The 11,615-nt window shown below is 55.4% G+C and overlaps 2 protein-coding genes across 2 annotated transcripts in view; both read left to right on the forward strand.

Annotated features, from left to right (window-relative positions):
* The window catches only part of PTPRA (protein tyrosine phosphatase receptor type A), a 128,800-nt gene extending 122,802 nt beyond the window's left edge, over positions 1–5,998 (forward strand). Inside the window, 8 exon segments of the mRNA XM_052780815.1 lie at positions 87–180; positions 1,563–1,639; positions 3,214–3,348; positions 3,742–3,867; positions 4,356–4,507; positions 4,828–4,963; positions 5,668–5,700; positions 5,702–5,998. Coding sequence (XP_052636775.1) covers positions 87–180; positions 1,563–1,639; positions 3,214–3,348; positions 3,742–3,867; positions 4,356–4,507; positions 4,828–4,963; positions 5,668–5,700; positions 5,702–5,743 — 795 coding nt within the window. The 3' untranslated portion in view covers positions 5,744–5,998.
* Positions 5,999–9,770: 3,772 nt separating this feature from the next.
* Positions 9,771–11,429, forward strand: LOC128138990 (progonadoliberin-2). Its single transcript, XM_052780817.1, has 4 exons — positions 9,771–9,800; positions 10,482–10,623; positions 11,216–11,282; positions 11,379–11,429. Exons 2-4 carry the CDS (start codon positions 10,484–10,486, stop codon positions 11,400–11,402), a joined length of 231 nt encoding a protein of 76 aa, XP_052636777.1. The 5' UTR covers positions 9,771–9,800; positions 10,482–10,483; the 3' UTR covers positions 11,403–11,429.
* Positions 11,430–11,615: the final 186 nt, after the last annotated feature.

Raw genomic sequence — 11,615 nt, forward strand, 5'->3', positions numbered from 1 at the left:
GGTGTTGGGCTGCAGGGACCACCATGTGCTTGCCTGGCACTTGCTGGCTCTGAAGGCTGTCCCTGCTTTCATTTCTTCCTCTGCAGAAGCTCACTTCAATCAAAATTCAGAATGACAAGATGAGAACGGGCAACTTGCCAGCAAACATGAAGAAGAACAGGGTGCTTCAGATAATTCCATGTAAGACTTGTTTATCTGCCTGGGGAAAGCACGGCCGGTGGGTGTGGGGACTGTTTGGGTGCTTTTGGGGACAGCAGTCAGGCTGGAGAAATGGGCCAACAGGAACCTCATGATGTTCAACAAGGAGAAGTGCAAAGTCCTGCCCATGGGGAGGAACAGCCCCAGGCACCAGTATGTGCTGGGGGCCACCCAGCTGGAAAACAGCTTGGCAGGAAAGGCCCTGGGGGTCCTGGTGGACATCAAACTGAACGTGAGCCAGAAACGTGCCCTTGCCGCAAAGGCCCCCAGTGGTGTCCTGGGCTGTGTTAGACAAAATATTGCCAGCAGGTCGAGGGAGGTGATCCTTCTGCTCTACGCAGCACTGGTGAGGCCACAGCTGGAGCACTGTGTCCAGCGTTGGGCTCCCCAGTACAAGAGAGATGTGGACATACTGGAGAGACTCCAGCGAAGGGACTGGAGCATCTCTGCTGGGAGGAAAGGCTGAGAGAGCTGGGACTGTTCAGCCTGGAGAAGAGAAGGCTCAGGGGGGTCTCATCGATGTCTATAAATACCTGAAGGGAGGATGCAAAGAGGACGGAGCTAGGCTCTTTCCAGTGGTGCCCAGTGACGGGACAAGGGGCAATGGGCACACACTGAACATCAGGAAACACATTTTGACTGTGAGGGTGACCGAGCACTGGCACAGGTTCCCCAGGGAGGTTGTGGAGTCTCAGTCCTTGGAGATCTAAAAATCTGTCTGGACACGGTTCTGGGCAACCAGCTCTAGGTGGCCCTGCTGGAGTAGGGAGGTTGGACCAGATGACTTCCAGAGGTCCCTTCCAACCTCAACCACCCTGTGATTCTGTGAGTGCTCAGGAGCTGTCGAGACAGAGGCATTTGTACCCACAGTAGTGGAGTCACAGGCTGGCTGAGGTTGGAAGGGACCTCTGGAGATCATCTGGTCCAACCCCCTGCTCAAGCCGGGATAGCATGAAGGAACGGGGCAGAGTCAAGGGCAGGTGGGTTTTCATGGGCAAATATAACACTGCCCCCGGGGCTTTCTTGCTTTCTTTCTGCCCTGTCCCCGCCATGACTTTCTTCTCATCAGGTTTATGCTGCTGAGGCTTTCTGCCTTGAGGGAGAAGGGGTTCCCTGTGTTGAGCAGGTCCTGCTCCTGGAGTCCTCGGCATCCGCTTCTCCTTCCCCAAATCAGGGCATGGCAGAAGGCAGAATTGAGCCTCCTTGTCCCAGTCGGGTGCTGTAAACACAGGGCTCCCCTTCCCATGTCTCTGTCCTCTCACCTAGAGCTTGGTGACTTCCCAGCTAAAGGCCGTGCATGGTTATCAAGGAGTCATGCTTTGAAGGTGTTCCCGAAAACTCAGATCATTTCACTTCTGTTTCAGATGAGTTCAACCGAGTAATCATTCCAGTGAAGAGAGGTGAAGAGAACACAGACTACGTAAACGCTTCCTTCATTGACGTGAGTCTTCTTTAATCTTCTTTCCATTTTCTCCCAATGGAAACTCTTTCCCTCACACTGCTTCCTATGGAAAGGATTTGTCCCAAAACACTCCTTCTCTGGGTTTCGTAAGGCTCTTTCCACTTGACTTTGCTCTGTGTCACTGGATGGTGCTGGTTTCTTTCTCCAAGAAACCCCTCTGTATATAGTTTTCTTGTGACCCACGGATGGTGGGAGAGGAGAGCTGGAGCCTGAGCAGAGCCTCCAAATCCTGGTCTCACTTCTGGAACTTGGGGCTCTGATGATGGCTTTGGAGAAGCAGATGCACGTAGTTGTGGAAATGATTGCTATATGGCACTGTTCATTTGGTCAGAAAACATCCACTCGATTAGGTAATGGAGCAATACACAGATCCCAAAACCCTTGAGAAAAACCAGGTCAATCCCATTATACCTGTCTGGGTGACGGGAAGAGGCGAGGCAGAGAGGTTAAGTGCTTTCCTCACTCCGAGGAGGAGGTAAGTGATTGCACATCCTTTTCTCGTGAGTAATCCTGTTGACTTCAGGGAGGCATCTCGTATGAGTATTTATCTTCATGCAGTGATGCCAGCACTGGCTAAGTGACAGAGCCCTGCTCTTTTCTAGCCCAATCTCTATTTTCATCTCCTAATGGCAGGGGGGGGGTTTCCCCCAAAGGACAATTACTACCATGGGTTGAACCAGTAAAACCAGCATATTCCCAGTTATAACATGCCAAATTAATTGCTCCCTGAAATCTCCTTTGCTGGGTCCCCATGGGTTGCTCTGGCTGTGTGAGCATCCGACACAAAGCAGCTGGGAGCAGCCGCCTTGTTCTGCATTGAGATCAGAAAGCTTAAATGTCATGTAAGCAATTTTTGTTGAGGATTCAATTTCCTGCCTCTGCTGAACTTTGCTTAAATGACAGGCTCCAAATGACGAAGCGTCTTTAGTCACAGTCTGCAGCGAGGGCACAGGGGAACGTCAGAGGGGTTTTGGAAACAGAAGCACTTTGTGGTTGTGGAAGAGCCAGTCAATCAGACTTACTACTGGTTTTCATAGATTATAGATAGTGGAATGGTTTGGGTTGGAAGGGACCTTAAAGATTACCTAGCTCCATCTAGTTTTGCTTACTTCTTCCAGAAATCCCCAGTAAAAATCATACCTGAAGTACCTGAAGCTTAGGCAAGGCTCTGCTACAGCACTCAGACTTTGCAACATCACTTAGGAGTGCTTGAAACCCAAATCTTTCTTCACCAAATGGATAAGGCCACGCATGTGTAGAGGATACGATCCTCCTCCTGCTGCGTTTCTTTAAAAACAAAGGTCTTACCACAGTAAAGCGCTTGCTGATGGCACCTCAGCTGCCGAGCAGCGGTGTAACACCAGTGCGCGGGGACGTAGCCCAGTGTGAGAGCAGGTTTCTCTGCCCAGGCTGTGGTCTTTCACATGGACGGTCATGACGCTCCCAAAATTTAACTGAGCTTGGTAACCCAACTGTGTCCAAGAGTGTTCCTCCCACTGCTGCCAGCATCCAGGCGCTGCCAATTCACCGCTAACCCTGTTTTCAAATTGCAGGGTTATCGCCAGAAGGACTCCTATATTGCCAGCCAAGGACCACTGCAGCACACGATAGAGGACTTCTGGAGGATGATCTGGGAGTGGAAATCCTGCTCCATAGTGATGCTAACGGAGCTGGAGGAGAGAGGCCAGGTAAGCGCCCAGGGACAGCTGCATTTAAGCACCAGCAAAATAAATCCATGCGACCCTTAAAATCTCCCGATGGCCCTGGCACTGCCAGCGCTACATGCGTTGGGTGCTATTTCACCCTTTCTCTGGCAGGAAATATATTTCAGCCTCTACTTCTAATGCAAAGAATCCAGTTGGGTTTAGACCCAGGGTGGGGAGATGTTTGATAAACCAACTCTGGACCCTCAGTTCTCAAAGGAGCTTTGGGTGCAGTGGGCAGCTCCTCTCCGTAACAAGCCCGTGGGATCCCACCTGGTTTTGGGGCAGCTGCCAGCCGCAGGAGAAGACTTCTTCTATTCAAGCCCATGGGAAAAATACGGGGTCTTCACCCTGTCTCCTCCTGTAATGCTTTCTCAGGAGAAGTGTGCCCAGTACTGGCCGTCTGACGGCTCCGTGTCCTATGGAGACATCACTGTGGAGCTGAAAAAAGAGGAGGAGTGCGAGAGCTATACGGTGCGGGACCTGCTGGTAACGAACACCAGGGTAAGAGTCTGGCCTTCTCCCTGCGGGGAGCTCTGGATGCTCTTGGGTTTGGCTGTCATTAACCCTCGCTGATGTTTAAGGTGCTTTGTGATTCCTCTTGCAAGTGCTGAACCTTCCCTCTGGCATCTTAAGCTCCATCGTCTCCCCATCATCCCAAAGTAGCGTCCATCCCCTGCAGTTCCACTTTGTTCCCTGCGCTTACCTCCCACCCCTGAAGGTTCCTGTCCTGCTGATCACTTCTCATGCAGCCCCTCTGCCCTGCTGCCACCCAGCAACCCTCGTACTCCTTCTGCCTTGTCCTTGTGCCCACCACGCAGCCTCCCTCCTCCTTCCCTACATCCTGCCCTCCTCCGTGTCACGGGAATGCCTCCCCTCCACAAGCAGACAGCTTTCCTAAGCCGCTGGTTTTCCCAAAGCCCTGAGCTGGTGGGTTTCTTGGTACGGGTCTCCCACCAACTTACTGACCTCGAGCTGTGCTCTTCCACCAGGAAAACAAGAGCCGACAGATTCGGCAGTTTCATTTCCACGGCTGGCCAGAAGTTGGGATCCCCGGGGACGGGAAGGGAATGATCAACATCATCGCGGCTGTGCAGAAGCAGCAACAGCAGTCTGGCAACCACCCGATCACTGTGCACTGCAGGTAAAGCCTGGGTAGAGCAGGGGTTGGCCACCCCTCCAAGGGGACTTGCTCTACAAGGCGCTTGGGAGATGGTCAGAGGTCCCTCAGAAGACTGGGGCTGAGCAGGAGCAACCCAGGCAGACGTGGTACGGGGTTTTCCTGCTCACCTAAGCAAAGAGGCTTCAGTCTTGTAGTGCATGTCCTAGCTAAACTGGGTGAGGCTGGGACAGGGCCAGTGGCTCCTCCAGTTCTCCAGTGGTTCCCCTATGGATTGTCCCCGGAGCAAAACCAAGACGGTCAGGACGGACGGTTTCCTTTACCTTCTGGTCTCTCTTTGCCAGTGCTGGAGCAGGAAGAACAGGCACCTTCTGTGCGCTGAGCACTGTCCTGGAAAGGGTGAAGGCAGAAGGGATTCTCGACGTCTTTCAGACAGTGAAGAGTTTAAGACTACAGAGGCCGCATATGGTGCAGACACTGGTAAGCGCAGCTGAGCACACCCCACGCTCCTCCTGCCACCCCAGACCTCAGCAAGAATGGGCTGGGGACTCAATGTTGAGCAAAAACTTCCTCGGTTGAAGGTTTTCTCTTTCCGTGAAAGAGTAAGGGATGGAGGTGGGTCAGGATGTATCTCCCCTTCCTCTTGTTAAGTCATCTGGAAGAGTGGAGCTTGGCTGGCTGAAGGCATCAAGCCCCTTTTGAACACTGACACAAGCTGTAGGAGCCTCCTTGGAGACATCCTCAGCCACAGCCCACGTATTTATGGGCTCCAGGAACCTGGAAACCTGTCCCGGAGCAGCTGTGGCATGGGCTTGGGCATGCAGCGTGGCAGGGAGGGGAGGAGCAGGCAGGACTAGATGAGGTCTCGCAAGAGGGGTTTGCAAGGATGCTCAGGGATTTACAAAAAAAGTCTTTTGGGGTCAAAATAGGACCTCAGAGAGAAAGGGGGAAGCAGAGTTTCTTCTGCTGATGGCACCCCAGCAAGGAGGGGGGGCAGCCTGTTTTTGGGGGCACAAAGGAGATGGGACCTGCTCACGGGTGAGAATCCAGTTCCTGCCCTCGGTCTGGGCTGAGGACACCTGACCATGCTTGGTTCCCAGCTTGCCGCAGACCACGAAGCATCAAATTATGTCTCGTGTGTGGATTTCCTTGGTCTAACGCTGTGTTCTCCCCGAATCCCACAGGAACAGTACGAATTCTGCTACAAGGTGGTGCAGGGAATATATCGACGCCTTCTCAGACTACGCCAACTTCAAGTGAAGAAAAAAAAAAAATCCATGTCCCGAAACAAACGACAGAAGAGTTGCCTTCTTTAATATTTTGTAATATTCTGTTTGTTAATATACCCCCCCCAAAAAATATGTGTATATATCTTAACTGTTTTAGAGGTTTGGTACCATAAGCTTCATATTAGCTGGAGATTTTATATGTAGCAAAGTGTTTAGTGCAGATACTGTTGGCTCCTTTTTTTCCAATGTTTTATTGGGGAATTAAATAGCGTGATGTTTGGATTAATATTGTCATACCATCTCTCTTCTGGAGAGTTGATACAGGCTGTTATTTTGTTTGTAAATCCTTTTTTTTTTTTTTCTTGAGGGAGTAAAGCCTTTTTAAAAAAAAAAAAAAGAAAAAGATATCCTGGATCTCATCTGAAAAAAACCCCCAGAACCCCACAAGCACAAGCTTTTCCCAACCTGCAGGGAAATGGTTTCACATTTTTCTGCTGGTCAGCTCTTTAAAAAAAAAAAGGAGAAAAAAAAAAAAAAGCTTATTCTGTGTGTGTTTTATATATATAAATACCCCAATTTTTGTATCAAAAGCAAAAAAGTTTCCTCCTTCAGGGTCAGGCCACCACGTGCTGCTGGTTTGGAAACTCTAATGACCATCGCAGCGACCGTTGCGATTTCAACCCAAAAAACAAACCCCAGAAAAACAAAAGGATTTTTGCTCCCTGAAGGAAACGTCCGTGTGTTTGGTGCCGGATTTTAGACCTGCCGTGGGGATCGGGGTCGGAGCGGGACCCCTGCGTCCCCGAGCCGAGGATGCTCGCAGTGGCCCTGCCGTCCCCGCTGGTCCCTTCCAGGAGGAGCGGTACCGGTGGGCTCCCAGCAGCGAGGGATTCTGCTGCGTGGGGTCTGGGGGCTCTGGCTGGAGAAGAAAGCGGCTCCGCGTGGTCCGAGCTCCGTGTTCTCACCCGTTGTGTCTCTTCCCAAGTGCCACCCAGACCCTTCCCTCTTCTTGGTCTATAACAGCAGCGAATTTTTGAGCAGTCTCGAATTGACAACATGCTGCAGGTTTTTGCCTCCATCCTTGGACCGGGGCACCTCCATCCCTAGATGCCGGAGGAGATTTCAGATTATTTCTCCTAGCGTCTCAAGAGATCATAGAATCACAGAATGGTTTGGGTTGGAAGGGACCTTAAAGATCATCTAGTCCAACCCCTCCTGCCATGGGCAGGGACACCTTCCACTAGTCCAGGTTGCTCAGAGCCCCATCCAACCTGGCCTTGAACACTTCCAGGGATGGGGCAGCCACAACCTCTCTGGGCAACCTGGTCCAGTGTCTCACCACCCTCATAGTGAAGAGCTTCCTCACATCTGATCTAAAGCTACCCTCTTTCAGTTTAAAGCCATTACCCCTTGTCCTATCACTACATGCCCTTATAGAAAGTCCCTCTCCAGCTTTCTTGTAGGCCACCTTTAGGTACTGGAAGGCCGCTAGAAGGTCCCCCCAAAGCCTTGCCGCCTTCTTCTCTTCTCTTCTCTTCTCTTCTCTTCTCTTCTCTTCTCTTCTCTTCTCTTCTCTTCTCTTCTCTTCTCTTCTCTTCTCTTCTCTTCTCTTCTCTTTTCTCTTCTCTTCTCTTCTCTTCTCTTCTCTTCTCTTCTCTTCTCCAGGCTGAACAACCCCAACTCTCTCAGCCTGTCCTCATAGGAGAGGTGTTCCATCCCTCTGATCATCTTTGTGTCCCTCCTCTGGACCTGCTCCAACAGGTCCATGTCTTTCCTGTGCTGAGGACCCCAGAGCTGGACACAGTACTGCAGGTGGGGTCTCACCAGAGTGGAGCAGAGGGGCAGAATCCCCTCCCTCGACCTGCTGGTCACACTTGTTTGATGCCACCCAGGATACAATCTGTGTCCTTGGACACATTCAAAACTCAGCTGGTTGCTCCAAGCAGCCTGATCTAACTTTGGTGTTGGCCTTTCACCGTGCAGGAGGTTGGACCAGAGACCTTGGAGGTCCCTGCCAACAATGTTTCTGTGTTTCTGCTTCTCGGGAAGGGTGTGCGTGGTCCTAACCCTGGGAGGGGTAGGAGCAGAGTTTGAACGACACACCGATCAGTGGGGCAAGGGGGTCTGATCTCCTGCCAGAAATTAAACGTAATCAAGGTGACTTCTTGCTCTTGGTTGAGTGAGGCTCCACCAAAACAGCTGCAAATGTGAATCACAGAATCATGGCATGGTTTGGGTTGGGTCAAAGATCATCTAGTCTAGTCTAGTGGACACCTTCCACTAGACCAGGTTGCTCAAAGCCCCATCCAACCTGGCCTTGAACACTTCCAGGGATGGGGCAGCCACAACTTCCCTGGGCAACCTCTTCCACTGTCTCACCACCCTCATCATAAAGAATTTCTTCCTCGTGTCCAATCTCAACCTACCCTCTTGTGGTTTAAGACCTCAAGAAGGTCTCCAAATGGTCACTGGTAAAGCACTCGCAGGTTTTTAAAGCTGAGGGAGACCTTTCTGCAGCCTGGGGGATGTTCTTGCCGCCCTCCAGCAAGTTTAGAGGTCTTTCCTTTTTTTTTCCGCTGGAGGTTCCATCCTGGAGATGAATTTGGTTTATCAAAGGAGGCAAAAAATAACTGCCGATTTTTATCATTCCCCTCCCAGAAGAAGAAATGTGTAAGGAAACCCTAACGCTGGTGGTGGGCCAGGGCACAAGAAGAGTCCAAAGGGTCAAGAAAAGTCCTAAGGATAGAGAGAAGTCCTGAGGACCCAGGGGTGCAGCGCTTCAATATTAAAAAAAAATAGGTTAATATGCTTGATTTTAATAGGTTTTTTGTTATAAAGAGGTGTCTGATGAGATGCCTTCCTTGGTCCTCCTGCAGTCAGGGGCACCATGCCCTGGTTTAACTGGGGGAGCTCCATCTCCCGCTGGAGGCACTGGGAGAACTGGGTTCGGAGCGGAGATTTCACCCCAAGGATTTGGCTGGGCACCCCGGGCCGTGGTCGGGAGCGCGGGGGGGTGGGGGGGTGGCAGGGCTGGGGGACGGTGACATCCCTGCCCAGCCAAGGGAAGACTCGGGGGACATGGGTTGAAATCTAGGAAATCATGGGAAAAGGCACGCCATGAGTCGGGGTATCCGAGTTTTCCAACTTAGCTTTTCCATCCAGGCAGGATTTCCCGGGATTGGGGCGGGGGGGCGGCAGATATGGACACGGACCACCCAAGCGCCTCCGCCCGCTGGGCGCTGGCTGCTCCCCGATGATATTAATGAGGTTTTTGCCCCTTTTTTCCTTCCTTCCCACGATCGCTGCGGGAACGGAGGAATTTCGGGGTCTGGGGAGCTGCCCCGGACCTCTTGCCGCCGCGTCTGCCGTGGCCCAATCCTGCCGCATCCGACTGCAAATAGCAGAGGCACGAGCAGCTGCTGGAGATAATCCGGGGCCAGATCCTGCCTAAATCCCTTTCCCGGGCTCCGTCGCATCCCCCGGAGCCGGGGGCTTTGGGTTGCGTGGCCGTTGCCAGCATCTGGCTCCGATTCGGGGGCGATAAACCTGAAATGGGGGAAGAACCGGTGAAATTTGGGGCTGGGGCTGGGTGGGGAAACTGAGGCACGGAGAATTTGCTCCCCTCCCGGCCCCCCTTCACCAAGAGCATCCCCCGGGGGCTGCAAAGCGGCTCCTGGGCGTCTTGTCCGTGGGGCTGGGGACCCTCTGGGCTGGATCCGGATCCGGCCCTTTCCGAGCCGTCGGGAGCTGCGTTGAGAAACGAGCCCATTCCTGGGGGGTCCCCGGACCCCCCCACCCTCCCCAGCCCTGGGTGACGAGCCAGAGCAGGGTCAGCAGGGCAGACACCCCCCCCCCCCCAAAAAAAAAATAGAAAAAAAGGGGTGTCAGGGTGCTGTCCCGCATTGCCAAGGGGATTTGGGGGGAAGGAGGCGCCGGCACGGGGAGGCCGACGCCATCGGCGTGGTCACGGTCCCCCGTGGGAGCGGTGGCCGACGTCACCGTGGCCGATCCCTACAAATAGCGGTGCCCAGCCCGGTCCGGCCACCGCTCCAGCCGGCCACCGCCGCCACCGTCACCCGCCCGGCCAGGTGAGGCTGCCCCGGCTGCGGGGTGCTGGGTGGGGGGGTGCTGGGGGCACGCAGGGACCCCGGGGTGGGTGGGTCGGTGGGTCCTGTTCGCCCCGAATCAGACCCTAATGGCACCCCCGGGGGGTCTGTCCGTGGCGGACCCAAACCCCAGGCAGCACCCGTGGGTGCTCAGCCCCTCCGGCGTCTCCATCCCCAACCCACCCCAAAGAGCACCCATGGGTGGTCATACCCGCTGCATCTCCATCCTCAGCCCACCCCAAAGAGCACCCATGGGTGCTCATCCCCTCTGCATCTCCAGCCCCAAACCCACCCCAGGCAGCACCCATGGGTGCTCAGCCCCTCCGGCATCTCCATCCCCCAATCCCACTGCAAAGAGCACCCGTGGGTGCTCAGTCTCTCTGCGTCTCCAACCTAAACCCACCCCAGGCAGCACCCATGGGTGCTCATCCCCTCCAACATCCCAGCCCCAATCCTACCCCAAAGAGCACCCATGGGTGCTCATCCCCTCCAACATCTCCATCCCCAAACCCACCCCAGGCAGCACCCGTGGGTGCTCATCCCCTCCAACACCCCCCACCCCCAACCCACCCCAGCAGCCCCCCCGGGGCACCCGCTGTGTTGGGTGCCGGTGGGACAAGGACCCCCTCTGTCCTCACCCCCCCCCCCCGGTCCCCCCCCCAGCCATGGCACCCCGTGGGTCCCTGCTGCTGCTGGCCCTGCTGCTGCTGGCCTCCGCCGTCCCCCGCTGCCCCGGCCAGCACTGGTCCCACGGCTGGTACCCGGGGGGCAAACGGGACCTCGCCCCCCCCCCCGGGCCCTGCAGGTAAGGGCCCTGTGCCCCCCCCCAGGGTGATGATCCCCCCCAGGGTGATGATCCCCCCCCCAGGGTGATGCCCACCCACGTCGTGTCCCCCCTGCCCTGGGGTTACCATCCTGCCCCAGGGTTTATCCCCCCCCCCCCCCGGGTGACACCCCAACCCCCCCAGGTTGTAGCCCCCCCCCAGGGGTAAAAGCCCCCCGGTCCTGGCGTTATAACCCCCCCCCCCCGAATCATCACACCCCCCCAGGGTTATAATCCCCCCAGGTTATCCCCCTCCCCCAAGATTACCCCCCCCCGTGATTATCTCCCCACAGAGTTCCCCCCCCCCAAATTACACCCCCCCAACCATCTCCCCCACCGAATTACCCCCCCTCAGTTTCCCCCCCCCCCCGCGTTACACTTCCCCAAATTCTCATCCCTGGATTATCCCCCCCTCAGATTACCCCCCCCCGCGATTATCTCTCCCCCCCCCGAGTTACCCCCCCTCAGATTTATCCCCCCCCCAAAAAAAAAATTATCCACCCCCCCTCATTAACCACCTCCATCCCGGGGGTTTTATATCCCCCCCCCGGGTGGGTTTTACCCCCCCCTCCAGGTCTCGGTCCCGTTCTTTCGCTGCCGCCCCCCCCCCGTGCCCCCCTGGGCGGGAGGAGCCGTTGCTGGTGAGTGGCGGGGGGGGGGGGGACACGGACACGGACACGGACACGGGGGGGGGACACGGCCGGTACCCCCACCGACCCCGGCCCCGCTCCTCACAGGGGGCTGCGCTGCGCCGCCGCTGAGCGGCACCCACCGACAGACCCCCCCGGGACCGACCGACAGACCCCCCCCGGGACCGACAGACACCCCCCCCCCGGGACCGACAGACCCCCCCCGCCAAGCCGAGGAATAAATGGGCTCGGGGGGAATAAATGTCTTGTGGGGAGGGGGTGTCTTGTCCTGGGGGGGGGGGAGTGCCGTGTCCCGTGGGATAGTGTTCCATACGGGGGGGGTCG

This window comes from Harpia harpyja, chromosome 2, assembly GCF_026419915.1.
Source record: "Harpia harpyja isolate bHarHar1 chromosome 2, bHarHar1 primary haplotype, whole genome shotgun sequence".
Lineage (NCBI taxonomy): Eukaryota > Metazoa > Chordata > Aves > Accipitriformes > Accipitridae > Harpia > Harpia harpyja.